At 37.5% G+C, this 15,867-nt stretch overlaps 1 protein-coding gene across 8 annotated transcripts; it reads right to left on the minus strand.

The window, feature by feature from the left end:
• Positions 1–284: 284 nt before the first annotated feature.
• Positions 285–8,439, minus strand: LOC122082382. 8 transcript variants are annotated; one of them, XM_042649904.1, is made up of 10 exons: positions 8,101–8,438; positions 6,743–6,883; positions 6,095–6,259; positions 5,868–5,973; positions 4,646–4,828; positions 3,367–3,532; positions 1,380–1,705; positions 910–999; positions 745–833; positions 285–663 (listed from the first exon to the last, which is right to left on the minus strand). In XM_042649904.1, exons 2-9 carry the CDS (start codon positions 6,755–6,757, stop codon positions 769–771), a joined length of 1,116 nt encoding a protein of 371 aa, XP_042505838.1. In that variant the 5' UTR covers positions 6,758–6,883; positions 8,101–8,438; the 3' UTR covers positions 285–663; positions 745–768. The 8 variants fall into 8 exon arrangements, with proteins under 8 accessions (XP_042505838.1, XP_042505837.1, XP_042505836.1 ...); XM_042649903.1 differs by having other exon boundaries at positions 285–660; positions 8,101–8,437; XM_042649902.1 differs by adding an exon at positions 7,876–7,987 and having other exon boundaries at positions 285–833; positions 8,101–8,437.
• Positions 8,440–15,867: the final 7,428 nt, after the last annotated feature.

The following is a 15,867-nucleotide window of genomic DNA, read 5'->3' on the forward strand; positions in this document are numbered from 1 at the left end:
GCCTTCAAAGAAACTATTTTTACAATATGAGGTACCAAAATAACCTGCTATATCTAGTAGAAACAGGAAAGTATATGAACCCAAGGCTTTCAAGGGGCCCATGTTTTAAACAATAATGCTCATCTCATTTAGTGGGATATTCACACAATGTGGAAATTCTCTTCAGTAGAATGATAAGAGGGTCTTGACAGAAAAAACAAGGATGGATTATATACAGGTTAATAGAAGAACTAAGCAGCTTGGACTAAACTAAAATCTTGGATGTCTGTCCACCAAAACTATAATTGTAAGAATGATCAGATACCTATTGGCAAGCTGATAAACCAAATTCAAATAATCACACGGCTAATTTGATTAATATTTATTTCCAAAAAAAAAAAAATTTGATTAATATTTTAAGACTGCATAATCATTTGCCTACCCAAAAAGACGACTTCTCAAGGCTACACGAAGTACATCGCGGACTCCACCAGTTGGCAGAAAAGAAACCCTACACCAATTCAGCCCCCTTTCTTTCTCCAGCATTAGGGAATTTTGTGGTGGGTACCAATCAGTAGCTAGCACTCGCAGCGAAGGGACACCGGAGAAAGCCCAGCCAAACCAGTCCAGTGCCATAGATTGAATGTGTAGGGTCATCGAACCACGAACCAAAATGACAACCTACTAAAGGGGGGGGGGGTTGACTTACTACATAGAGTATTCACAGAAAAGGAAAAAGAGGAGCAGCGAAGTGGATTAGATGACCTGTACTTCACTTATAAGCAGCCTCTAAGATTTCTCTCCATCTGATTGAGAGCATGGCCCAGGAGCAGAATCAACAAAGAACTCCTCAACTGAAACCAAGGTAGTTATTAACATAAACCTGGTCTCACACAAAAAGCCTTCGAGAATTAAGAAAAATTTCATTACCTATATTGTCTTGCTGTGGAGAATCAAGCAACATGTCTGAATCTGATGGCAGTAAAGGGGAACCAGGGTAGTTATCCAGGTCCCTAAGATCTATGATATATTCAAATACCAAAATTAGAAAAAAAAGGGGTGTTGTGGGGGGAGTGGAAACATTTACATTTTTTTTGAGTTCAATACTCCCTTCTCTTTTCTTCCAATTCTAAAAGGGCATAACCGGTGCACAAAGCTCCTGCATGTGCGAGGTCCTGGGGGCCAAGAATTACGCAGCCTTACCCCGAGAATGTCAAGAGGCTATTTCAGCCGCTTGACCACCAGGTCGCAACATTCGTACCTTACCATTGGACCAAGTGCGCCCCTTTTCTTCCTGTTCTCTCTCTTTATTTCTCCTACCATTAATCAATGGCCTGATATTGTAGCAAAAGCCAAACATTCAAGTATGGTTAAACACAAATAGCAGCCTGCAAGATTACCTCCCAAGTTTGACAAATCTGCTGTAAGATCTGAAAGGCTGAAACTCCAAGGGATCTGAGCCAATGATTGAAGAAAATCCCTAGAATTTCCATCTCCACCATCTGGTCCTAGTTGCAACCCCACTGAACTTGTGACATCAGATGTAAACGCTGTGTCCAATGCTGATGCCTCCACACCCATTCCTGTTATCTCTGATGGAATGAAGGGAAAATGACCACTGGATACACCTGAAGGAGGACTCACAACTATCTCTGACATGGATGACATGGCACTATGGGGAGGAATAACAGGAGTGGCGTCAGATGCACTGTTCTCCATCATCGTACTTCAAGGGAAAAAGAACTTCCATCAGTAAAGCTTTAATTGAGCATAACAAATGACATACAGATGGATAGAAAATTGGGATCTTTTATAGCACACCAGAATGTTCTGACCATGGACAAGTCAAGTTTATCCTTGTACCTTATGCTTCAATTACTACATCATCCATCCTCAATCCTCACAGTAGTAAATTTTTATATCAAGGACCCCTTGATGACGTACCTTGATAACATGTTAAACACCAAATAGTGGTGCGAAATTCAAGGATAAAATGTTAATCTGTCCAAGTGAAAATCATACCTTGATTTACATAATTACATGTCAAACACCAACCAGTGTGCAGGATTCAGAAATAAAATTTGTATTGCGGTATTAAACACATACAAGGGTTTTCCCGAATTTCTAAGGAAAAGCAAACATAGCAAAGGACCAAATCCAGTAGCTTTGGTCTGTTTATATTGGCTTTAACCGAAGGTTAATGCACAAAAAACACTAGGGATCTAGGAGGTTGCCTGCAAAAATTTAGTCAACAAGTAGAGCGTTGAAACTACAACAATTTTTTTGAGTGACTAAAGAAAGGGATGTTGCAGAATCTAATTTACAGATTGACTCAAGTAAGGGATAAGTCTTGCTATCAGACATGAAATTTGACATGCTCATGCCACACAATTATTAATTCAGTACAAAATACAGTTTCATTAACTTAAACCCCCCCCCCCCCCCCGGCGGGCTGGGGAGAAAAGGATACGGTTCGTCCAGTATAAAACATAAACGGAGATAATGAAAATACTTGACGATGACAAACTTTTTCGAAACAGATGTATATAAACTGTTGATCTTAAGCAATGTCAGGGGTTTGAACTTTTAAAAAGAAAAAGTGTCCACACTCCACATACAAAAATTACTCCCACCATCCCACAAGCACATGTAAATTCAAAGACTTTGATTGCTTTCCATAGTGCTTACTGAATTACTAATGATTTGAAATGACCTTAAACTATGACTAAACTAGTTTAGATAATATGCAAAGGTAACACTATTAACTTCATGAATCACACACAAAAAGATCTCCTTCATAACACTAATATAGATTTTTTTTATGACAAATTTTAGACCATCCCTAACCAAAATATAAGACTCCCTTGGTATATTTTTGTTCAATACTTCCCTTCCATTGCTTACATAAATTTATTTTAATTGTCTTTAAATTTGACTCTGGTAATAAATGCAAGGGTTAATGTGTAACATTTTAAAACTCCATTACTTAAATGTGTGAAACTGACAATTTTTGGGACAGCTAAAATGGGAAGGATGGTCATTGTTGGATGGAGTAAGTAAAGGCAATGTAAGTAACTTAGTAGTTACACGTTTGCAAAAATATAAATAATTTTGTCTCTACGTTGCTTAAATGAATCTAATTATTTACACCAATATACGATACAGAGTTAATTTTGGAATATTGGAAAGCAATAATGTGTATACCCCATTAGCCATGAATCCTATTTTGGGCCTTTGCCCAGTCTAGCAGCATGGGTCCATGTCAGAGTCTAACAACAATATTCCATGCCCCAAACTTAAAGGTGATAAGTATGGAGTTATGTAGACAGAATGAAGTTATTTACAAGTAAAATATCAAATGAAGTGGGGGTGTAAATGACTTCTCACTCATTCTCGGAATTCATTCGAATGGGATGGAGATTGCCTGGGGCAGGAACTCCGTTTACTACATGGCAGCTGGATAGTCCACAGCCCATTGAATCAAGATGGGGTTGGCCTGTTGCTGTAATTGTAGGCTGCTGTAGAACTGGGTACCCCACAGGTAAGTTGTTAACTGCACTGAAAACAAGCTGGCATTGAATAAAAACAATAATAGTAAGCTTTATAACATATTTAACAGTTGGACTACCACAGAATTTCCATAGATAATAAGAGCACCCTAAAATTAGAAAATCAAAATAGGAAAGGGGCCGAACACCCAAATTTACATAATCGCAAGACAAAAATTCTGTTAATCTCTGCAGGTAATTCAACCTTAACAGAGTTCAGAACCGAACATAAGCTGACTTTAGCAGGTTAACTATCACATGGATAACAATCCCTACCTCATTGAGTATGAGGACATTAGATAAAGGGATAAACCTGTAAACCCTGTGTTAATATTGTGAACCACAGGCTAAGGGGTGTTTTGTTATTTATTCATTGTTGATGGCTTAAGTGTAAGTATGTTACATAAGCCCATCCTTTACTGTAATCACTCCCTATGGGTAAGGTTGTATACATTATGGTCCAGCTCAGACTCTGCTGTGGTGGGAACCTTGTGCATTGGGTATGCCCTTTTATATATATATATATATATATATATATTGGTGAGGGGCAGGGTGTTCCTACCATGAGGTCCTCCTTTTCTCCCATCTTCTCTCCTCTCTTCTCATCTTCTTTCTTTTCTGTTACATGTGCATGTATTGATTTCTTTCTCTTGGTATTGTTACATCTTGATTATGAATTTCCTATAAAATAAAATGGATGGTGAACCATAAAATTGTCAAAATAAAGGGAAACCACAAAGGCACAAAGAACATAGAATCCTTAGCCTGCTAAAATCAGGTTTTCCTACCCAATACAAGTCCATAAAATTGTCAAAATAAAGGGAAACCACAAAGGCACAAAGAACACAGAATCCTTAGCCTGCTAAAATCAGGTTTTCCTACCCAATACAAGTCACTTCATGCAAAACATTACTGAAATCCTATTAACCAAGAGCCTTATGCTTCAACGTTTTAGTTCATTTATATATATATATATATATATTCAGATGCAGTTTGGTAAATTTAATAACTATGATGGACTGAGGTATCCTGGAAAAAAGGTTGCTGCTAATATATTTAAGTATCCTCAGTATGTTTGAGCTTTTGAACATAATGGAAACTTTGAAACAATAACATACCAGGCCTGGGATAAATCCCATTCTGTATAGGGGCCAATGGAACTTCTGGAGCTACAGGGTACTTCATCAGGTGGTACTGATGATCAAGTAAATGATTGAACAGGATTATCTGTTTCTTCAGCTTTAGCCTAATGTAATAGGCCCTGAAAAAGTCTGCATTTTCTTCTTCCAATTTCTGCCATACTGAATTGACACAGGGGATGGGGGAGAAAGAGAAGCATCAGACCAGAGTCTTGCAATTGAAGAATATGTGAAAAAGACTTGAATTCTTAGCATGTAGAAGGATTAACGGTTCTCAAGGGTATGCTACCTGAAAGGAGCAGACAAAGCTATATTAGCCTTTCTACTTTTCGCTTCCTTTTTTTCCTTTTTTTGTTGGGGTTGGGGGGGGACTTAAATGCATAGCAATTCAGATTCTGGACATGCTCTTAAGAAAGTTATTAATGTGAATAACCCAATTTTTTTTTTTTTTTTAAACCCTTTGTTTTGTAGTCATTCTTTCCTCTTCTTTTTTTGGGTATAGGAAAGTATTATCCTTATATATACCCCCATCCATCCCCCAATGTATGGGTGGCTTTGATCCCAAGACCTCGCTACAACCACCCAAGTCCCTTATCAGCTGCTGCAGTTCTGGCACCTTCCCCATGCCAAGTTTTGTGGTGCACCTTAATTGATAAATCAGCTCAATTGACCAGGTGTATAGCTTTGTGCTGGAGCCAACTTTTGAATTTTCCAATAACAGAATGGATTAAAAAAAATATACATATATATATATATATATATATTTTCTTTACTGCATGGTGCTTTCCTCCAGTCCTCCAGTGTTTTTTAATCTGAGAAATGAACTTGGCTGATATTGCAAGGGGAGAAACACAGCACCTGTGGACCATAGAATGACTATTGTAATAGATTAGGCCACTATTAAAAGCTTGCGCACTCCATACAATTTTGCCTCAGAGAGCATTTCCAGAGGAAATAACAATGATGAGCAAACTAGTAGAGTGAAACTTAAGGTTTGCATACAGAGTGGATAAGAAATTTTTTTTTTTTCATTTAATTGTCCCTTGATTTTGAAATATATTTTTATATGACTATTGTTTCTTCTACATACATTCATCTCCATTCCATGGTGTAGAAATAGAAATTATTGTCATTCAGCCAACACCATTTAGTAGTGACTAAGTTTAGCTGAGTTGAGTTGACTAGAAATAATCCAAGTTACCCAAAGTTGTAAATCCAGGCTCTATTTTTGCTCGATGCAAGAGGGTTTTAACCACCTCATCTTTATTCATATACAATTGTAAGCACCGTTCTATCAAATTCTGGACCTGCAAACCATTTAGGAGAATCCAACTGAATTATAGCAGGAATGGTCCAGTTGACTTCCATTTTGAAATAAACATCAAGCACACAAATCATCAACAGAAAATTAAGAATAGATCGTCTTACAAATTCAATATCTTGACGTGAAACCTTCCTGCTATCACTGCTAGAAAGGGATATTGAGCTTGGGTCTGCTCTAGGAGCCTCAGCTGTTGTATTATTCTGTTGATCATTGGGTGACTCATGTGATACTTGTGTTGAGGATTGCACTTCTGGTGTGCTCTGTGAATCCTGTGGAAGTTCTCTTCACTTAGGGGTATGAAACTAAAGTAAGAAAGTTCAGAGTGAAAAGATAAGAAGAGGGGAGAAGAAAATAAATTAGCATAACAGGCATGCCTAGATCATCTAGCATGAATTTAAGTCGAATAAATTCTCTTTAAGCCACACAAGAACCTAAGGCTCAACATTTCCATTTTCCTTTTTTCTTTTTATTTGATAACCATCAAAGTTACAATTTTCATTTAGTTCTAACATTATGTAATTATAGGTTTTTTGGTGCATCATATACTTTCAGCTAGCAAGAATTAAAAATCTTCATATCAGTATTCAATTTAATTTGGGCCAGGAACAAGTTCGCTCCTCAAGAATATTATGGCATTATCCTTCACAAGTAATTCAAATAACAATAGGAGAAGGTTTAGAAACAGAAAATATTTAAAAGATGAATAAATTAATTGGTCTAAAGAAGATCAAGGTAAAATATAAGACCACCACCTGTGAGGTCTTCATTTCATTCAATGAATGCTGATAGCATTCTCTATAGTCAGTTGAGATATCATGATGCCGCTACTGTTACCACGATCTGAACATACATGAATCAAGTCTCATATTGTCAAAAGTTTCTGCAATTTTCACCTGCAAAGGAGGAGACAGGAGTTAGGAACTCACATGGAACATGGGAGGCCTCTTGAACTATGATATTCCACTGTAGATGTAGATGCTCCCCAAAATCCATAAAGTATCAATCTGTACTGAAGATTAGGTTCTAAAAGGAAAGCTCTTGAAAGAATACCAAAACCAGAGATTCAACTTTCTAGGTACGGTACAGATCTATGCTAGAAAAACTTATTTTCCCTTGCTAGTTATTCTGAACTCAAGTTTCTGTTTGCAGATTGACTGGAACCAAGACTGAAGAAAGTGTGAATGCTACATATTCCAGTAGTAGTGGAGGGTGGGAAGTTGGGGGGCACTCTGAAAATTTGGTAATCTTCGGGGCTGTGTGGATGTCAAGTTTAGAGTTCTAGGTGCAGGATTTTGTTAAGTGTTTCGTGGGCTCTTCTTACTAGATTATGCATGAAATAGTGACACTCAATAGATTCCTTCAAAACTTCTGGATCGTGTTTCTTTCTTTCCTTGTGTCGCTCAAGCAGAACACAAAGGCTGTTTCGACAGAAAACCTCCATCTCATATCATATTTACTAATATACCAGGAAAACCAAAACAAGAAGATATATAATGGAGACAAAAGCAAATCATGATAAATGAAGAAACATCAAGTGGAAATAATGTTAAACAAGCAGGATATCCAAAGGAGTTATTCCTGCATTCCTGCTAATAATCATGAACAACAGTAAGAAGTATTAATAGCAATGATAACAATGGAACACAAATGTGTTCCTACATAAAAAAAAACACAGAAAGAAGTGAAATCAAGTATGGACACCAAAACAACCATAGATAGAAATTCATTAAGCAATATGTAAATTTAACTACAACAAAAAGGGGAAGTTTCACCTACATAAAGCATTTCTTAACACATGAAATGAAGGATGAGAAGGAAAACGATCACAGAATCTAAATCAACAACCAATCACTAGAAATTAGTGGCTGAAGTAATTGCACAGTACAGTGAAGTATAAAAAGCTAATTTGCCAACTCATGCTCGCGAGTTCTCAAGTTCATAAGAACTCCAAAGCTCGCACAAATCAGTGGCAGTTCACTGCATTCACACATCCAATGCTGGCCAGAAGAAAGAAAAATGAAATTAAAAAAGACTACAAATGAACATAGAAGACGAAAATCAAACTTTTAAGCAGCTTAAGTATCCAAAAAATACTAGATTTAGCATTTACCGTCAATGAGCTTCTCAAATCTCCAAATTAATTCCAAAACAACAAATAGAGAACTTTTTGTCGACAAATTTTGAAGCCCTAACTGGTTAGAACTCCCGATTTCGTGAAACGTATAAGGGAAATCAAGCTCTTCAATACTAAAAGACTACGAATTCAAAGCTGTTCTACTTTTTTGCCATTGAAGCTCTGCTACATTAGAGTTCCTCAGCTTTCTCCTGACAAGAATGAGACCATATTTAAATCAAATCAAATGGGAGAAAATTGACGAATCTGAATCTGAATCTGAAATCATGAGAAGTGACTAAGTGAGTGTAATAATGGAAATCCATGTTCTTGTAAATGATTTTTCTTTTCATTTATTTTTTTCAACTAAAAATAAATCAATAAACATAAATAAAATAAATAGTCGCATTTATCATTTATTTTTTTATTTATGGAACGTAGCAATCTACCCACGTCTGCCTTCACCGTCTTGGACCCGCCGTTGCTGTTGGCTTACACAACGGCTTCGGCTTGCTCGGCTCAGTTCGAGTAAGCTTCTAATGAATCAATAAACTAGGATGTAAGTTTAGTCTTGACAATCCGAACCCGCCCTAATCTGTTCTAAGTCTGAACCCTGCCTAATCCGACTATGATGGTCAACCCGATCCAATCTTGTGTGGGGTTGGGCTGGGTTTGGGTTGAGGCATAGAAAACTCAGCCCAACCCTAACCCGCCCTAAGTCTGATCTTGATTATTATTGTGCTTTGTAAAATGTAGGTGTTAGTAAAATCTCCTTGGGCAATTCCTTAGATGTAATAATAAAAAATAAATAAAAAAGTCTCCCCCAACTAAGGGAGTTTCTTGTGTAACAAGAATATGATACAGAACATTATAACCAAAAGAGAGAGCACAAAGCCAAAGGAAAAACCATCTCTGAAGAATAAGTCTTATTTCTCTCTTACATTGGAATTTGCATTCACTTTTGAGTTCTCTATTGTAATAAATGGAATTCAAAATGTTAAGGGTTTTTTTTTATTAATTTTTTTATTTTTATTTTTTATTTACTATGGAACATTGCACATATTGAAAGGAAACAACTCTAACTGCCTAATATTTTGGGTTTGGTTTGGCCTACATGAACTTCCATTGTGTCAAAGATTTAACTATGCCCAAAATGTCATTGCATCATGTTATATGAATGAAGAAAGTAATAAGACAAGACAAGGAAGCTTTCTAAGCTTTTGAAAAACCGACAAGAGAATTTCATTAGTAGAAGGAACCCTTTCTCTTTAGACTCTTAGTACATGCTAACACTTTTGAGGAATTTAGTGGGTGAAGGGTCAGTTACGATCAATATTTTTCGAAGTTTGAAGGTAGTAGAGTGGTTTGAAGAATTGGAATTATAATTGAAATCGGAATTGAATTGTACTTATCGGAATGTATTTAACTAAGAAGACCAGCTATAGGGTCAACCCGACCCAACCGTGAGCCCTGTAGGGTTGGGCCTAAGCATGAGGGTTGGGTTGAGTTTTGGGACCTCGGATTGGGTTAGGGTTTTGAAAAACCCAGCCCTGTTTCACCCCTACAATAAATACTTCAATATGTTTGCTTGTTAGCAAAAATAAGAAAAGAAAAGAAAAAAACATGGCAAAACAAAATTTATGATGATAGATTGATTTATATGATTAATTTTTTTTTCTTTTCTTAACATTCAAGTATAGGTTAAGTGGTTCCAATCATATAAGTCAACACATTAGAGATGTTTCTTCTTATTTATGAATGAGGTTGATAGACCGAGGATTTCAGGGATCAGGATTCGTTAGTCCAATTTAAAACATGTATTTTTTGACGATCCAAATACTTTAGCCGTTGATAGGATACACATAAGAATATTAAACGGTGTGGTTTGATTTAAATGGTTCAATTTGATTCACAGTGCAGTGGATGTAAACCAAAACTGAATCGTTTATTAAACATTTCTAGTTTGTAAAAACAAAACTATTTATTACATAATTTTGGTTTTCCCAGGTTTTGATTTTGGTTTTGCTATTGGTTTGAGGTTATAACAAGCTCAATAAACAATTTGTTTACTATGGTTTTTAAACTGTTTTGATCTCAATTTTATGACTCTAAAATATAAGGAAGAGGTTTCCGTTTCGATTTGATTTTGTCACCCGTAGAAATACATAACTATAACTTACCATACACAAATTTTTTTCTTCTTCAAATTAGGGTCTTTCCAAACAAGTTATAAGAACAGTTTGATACAATGACCCTAAAAATGTGTTAATGGTAAGAAAAAGTGGCTTAAAATTCACGCACTTTAATTGGAGAGGGGAGGGGAGGGGAGGGGAGGGGAGGGGAAGGGGTGGGGGAGGAGGTTTACACAATACCCACTTGTATTAACATCTACCAACTCATATTACGAGAGAAGATGTCTCATGATTTGATACACTCAACAAGGTCAAAGAAAAGAGAGTGTAAGAGAGTGTGCATATGCTTTATTTTTACTCTATGGGCACCATCTTGGTCAGATGGTTTCTACCTATCTCGTTGAAATGGGCATTAGGCATATAAGCCCTCATTGAAATAATAGCCAGAGCGCTATGCAATACACATCTAATAGCTAGAGCACCTAAACACCCACCACTCTAAGGTGTTCTTAATCAACGAATATATACCGCACACCATACCACGGCATAGAGGAGCCCCACACGAAACAAACTATCAGATTTTTTTGTCAGCATTTCCTCTTCCATTTTTCTTTCCTTCCTAATAATTTTCACGTGCTACAAAAGCCGGCTCGTGAAGGCTCACGAGCCGAATTTGGCCTATCTCGTGACTTTTGTTTAATAGACGCTAAGATATAAAAATTAAAGACATTCCTTATTATTAATAAATAATTAATATTGAGAGATTTGGTGCTATAATCACACTATAATTAAGGTATTAACTTGATAATTATAATAATAAGGGACTCCCAAATCTAAACGAGGGGACCGCAAATCCTAACATCCACGTCAGGATGTCGGGTTCAATCAGAAGGCGGGACACGTGTCAGAAAAGAAGCGGCATAACGTGGCCTCTACATGGCCGTTAATCAGAGGGTTTAACGCGAGACACACTTTGTGTCGTTTGGGGAAAGGACGAATTTCAAAATTCCCGCTAGGGTTGTCTCGACGTTAACGCCAATGCCTTCTTTGTTCGTTAGTTGACTTCGGTTTGGAGTCTGGACTCCGGACTCCGGGCTCTGGAGTAGTCCTAGATCCGACAACGCCTTTAGTGCGAATTGGACACCGGCAGTATAGTTGTCACGGTTTCAAATTAATCTAAGGTGGTGGATAGGTAGTTAATCGATTTGACGATGAATCGCCTATTATGGCATTACCATGGTGATCAAATCGCCCATGTGTCATTTTTTATTTTCTTTATTTTCTAAAGTTATTTAGTATGCTATTTTTTTTTTCTCCTATTCTTTAAAGTTATTTAGCATGCTACAAACCTACAATATATACCCTATAACATATAAACTAACATCAAATCATCAAGAATCAACATAGCTCTATCAAAATCACCCTGCATTTTACAAAAAAATCGACTGCCTAGTGAATCAGGCGTGACCTAGCATCCATGGCGGTGCCATGACGACGCCTATTAGTCAATGGCGACCGCCATTTGTGAGTCACGTAAATCGTACCACTACCATGAACTTCTTTTTCCGCTAGGACGTCAAATCGCCGCCTTAGCGACGCCTAGGCAACACTATGATAACTATGGCTAGCAATACCAAGGCACGTACTGTCAGTACCTCTCAACCTTCCGATATGCATTGGAGTGACTGGCGCATTTGAGAGGATTTCGTTGCCTAAATTCTCTTTTGTTTTTTAGACCTGTGAGCCTTTCTTTTAAATTTTGTAAATCTTTTTTTATCGTGTACATTTATGTATTGCCCCTTATTGTTATTAGGGGAAATGTTGCTATTGAGGAATGCAATTCTTGCAAGTGCACGCGAGTCAATAAGAGCACATGAGGAAGCATCCAAAGAAATATCATATTCATTTTTTACGGGGGAGGACTGATCATTTGCTCCCATGTAGGGGTGTCAACCGGTCGGGCCGGTTCAGTTTCGGTCGGGCTTAATCGGGCTTGAAGACTTTCAAAGGCTACACCGTGTCCGCCCATTTAACTAATCGGGCTTAGTTATTGAAGGCATGGTACACTTTATATTCGGTCGGTCGGTCTCGGTCTATAATCGGGCTACCTTAATCGGGCTTTAATCGGGCCTTAACCGGGCTACGGACATGTTTAATGTTAAACGGGCTTTAACCGGTTTTTAAACGGGCCCTCTTTGAAATGTATTATTATATTCCGGCCCACTCATGCAAGCCCAAAAAAATGACAATAAATCAATAAATGATACCAAATATAACCATTATTTAAAATGTGAACATGTCTTTATTTTTTAGTTTTTATTATTTAATTTGGGGGGTAAAATAGGTATTTTACAATCATTAAAGGGTCGGGCCAAGTCGGTGCACAATAGGCCGGTCTCGGTCGGGCATTATTCGGTCGGTCTCGGTCGGGCGCCCGACGGTCCAAGTAGTAAAACCGAGACCGACCATTTATAAACAGGCCGGGCTCAAGCCCGACACATTTAATAAACGGTCCGGGCCGGGTCGGTCTATAAACGGTCGGTCCCGGTCGGTTTAGTCGGGTCGGGCCACTAATTGACACCCCTACTCCCATTTGTCTCGGATAGGGGCAACATCCCACAAAAACATTTTATTATTATTATTATTATTTATTAAAAAAAAGTTCAGATCTAATTTGTGCTTAAATGTTTTTCTCTTCCAATAAAAATGCTTAAGCATCTTAGATCATACTTAAAATTGATCCTTGCTGTATTTGAATAGGGCAAGAGATCATGGCTTGCTTGTGTAGCCCCTGCATTAGCACAGGGCCAATGTTAATGCATGTAAGGACAATTTATTTAATATAAGTATTTCCTTATTTGCATCAAAAATATATGTAAGGGCATCTATTGGGATGAGATTTTTTATTTCATAAGGATGGCATGATAATTTTGTACACTCTTGTGTCTTATAGGATGCAAGCGACTTGATAACATTCTTTTTCCCATTTAAAAATAAACTCTGAATGCTCAACACATAAAAGGGAAAGTAAAACTTGAATATGAGTTATAAATGGTTATCACATAAAGGGAAAGTAATCCTTGAGAAGCAAAAGGATCTCCCCCCTCTTCCGCCGGCGTTAGAGGATCTAAATCTGAAAATCATGCCTACTTATAATGAGTTGTCACCATCTATATGGTATATAAAAGATAAAATGGCATCATAAAAAATATAAAACATCATTATGACGTTGACACATGAGGGTAATGTAAATCTATTATCTTGTATAGAGGTCAAACCTAGGGGTGTCAATTCGTGGCCCGACCTGACTAAATCGATCGGGACCGACCGTTTATAGACCGGCCCAGCCCGAACCTTTTATTAAACGTGTCGGGCTTGAGCCCGGCCCGTTTATAAATGGTCGGTCTCGGTTTTGCTACTTGGACCGTCGGACGCCCGACCGAGATCGACCGAATAACGCCCGACCGAGACCGGCCTATTGTGCACCGACTTGGCCCGACCCTTTAATGATTATAGAATACCTATTTTACCCCCCAAATTAAAGAATAAAAACTAAAAAGTAAAAGACATGTTCACATTTTAAATAATGGTTATATTTGGTATCATTTGTTGATTTATTGTCATTTTTTTGGGCTTGCATGAGTGGGCCGGAATATAAGAGCACATTGTAAAGAGGACCCGTTTAAAAACCGATTAAAGCCCGTTTAACATTAAACATGTTCGTAGCCCGGTTAAGGCCCGACTAAAGCCCGATTAAAGTAGCCCGATTATAGCTCGAGACCGACCGACCGAATATAAAGTGTACCATGCCCTCAATAACTAAGCTCGATTAGTTAAATGGGCGGACACGGTGTAGCCTTTGAAAGTCTTCAAGCCCGATTAAGCCCGACCGAAACCGGATCGGCCCGACCGATTGACACCCCTAGTCAAACCAATGGTTATGCTCGGTGACAATTCCATGTAGGTATGTAACCAGTACATGGTTAGACTAAGCATGATCAATTAATGGTAGCAAAGTGTATACTTGTTGAGAGACACTTAGAAATTGGTATTTCTTAGGGTTAAGACTATTACGTGCATGTATGAGATTAGAATATTAATTATTGTAAAATGTTATACAGGTTAGTTGTGAGACTTACAAGTGATCATTCTAAGGGTAGTGAACTTGTAGGTGTTTTGTTATAATAGGTGCAGTTATGTAATTAAGGATTATGAGTATAATTTATTGAGTAAGTTATAGGCTTATAGCCGTGTGTGAAGCCAAATTTTACGACCTCTTGCAAAATAGTAGTTAACTATTTTCTCTTAAAAATTCTTTTATGAGATAGGTCCTTACATTCTCTCATGTCTGTCTTATTTCAAGATACTTAAGATGCACGTATCAAAAACTGTTTATGACCAATCCAAAATCGATCCCAAGCCCTAACCGACCAGATCCAATACCAATATCGATCTGACCGATACTCAATACCTCAAATCATGCTTGTACCGTGGTTATAAGTAAAAAGGGCGTACCCAATGCATGAGGCTCCAACCACTATAGGGTCTAGGGAAAGTCAGAATGTACGTAACTTTACCCATGATTCACAGAGACTGTTTCCTAACTCGAACTTGCGAGCACTAGATTAGAGTGAAGCAACCACTGTGATTAACAAGTACTTCAATAAATTTTCTTGCTTTGAAAAAAAAAAAAACTTCTTTTTTGGATTGCCTCAAAATATTTGAAGAAAAGAAAAAACGAATGTAATTGCATTAGTGAACAATTTATTTATTAAATTGAATTCTATTGGGATATTATTCCCTAATCAAAGATCAAAGATCAAAGTTTCAAAGTTTTGTCTACTATAGGGTCATTTTCTAGTAACCAAAAAGCCAAGTGCAACACACAGGTTTAAGAGTTGGGGCTAATGGGTTCGTTCCATACTTCCATGGGCGGCGCCAAAAGGAGATAGTTGAGTTTGCTTATTTGAAGGGGGATTATTCAATGCACGTCTACCAAACCCTTTTACAGTGATCGATACTGAAATCAAAAGTTTGTTCCATTTCATTTTCTTAGTGAAATCAAAAGTTTGTTCCATTTCATTTTCTTTACACACCAAATATTTCAAAACCCATTGACCGACATGAAGGCTCTGTTTGATTGTAAGGTAAGGGCAAACCAAGAAATTAAAGTTCCCCCACCCCACCCCCCCCCCCAAAAAAAAAAAAAAAAAAAAGAAAAAGAATAAGGAAACTTACCTTAAACTCTAAAATAAAATCTTTATTTTCCTTGTCAAGATAGATAACATTTAATAATCAGAGTTGAATTGTTATAGGAATGGCTATCAATTATTGGATGATTACAAAAGTTCCTATTTTAGTTTTGGGAGAGAGAATGCTACCAGTTTGCTTTCTCTATGCCTAGGCACAATGCTCTGTTTTTCAGGGGCAGAGACGTTTAGTGGCAGCCCCTCTAGCGCACATCAAACGGCTGAAAGACATTTGGAGTGCATGCACTAATGCTGCCAGCCATCCGATGTGCACTGGAGAGGATTCAAATCCTCTTTTCACGGCCCTTTGAAAAGGGCGTTGTTTCTAGACTTAGAGAATGCAGACAAATAGCGTTCTTTCACTTTTTAGTTTTAATTTAAAG

Source organism: Macadamia integrifolia, chromosome 6 (genome assembly GCF_013358625.1).
Source record: "Macadamia integrifolia cultivar HAES 741 chromosome 6, SCU_Mint_v3, whole genome shotgun sequence".
Lineage (NCBI taxonomy): Eukaryota > Viridiplantae > Streptophyta > Magnoliopsida > Proteales > Proteaceae > Macadamia > Macadamia integrifolia.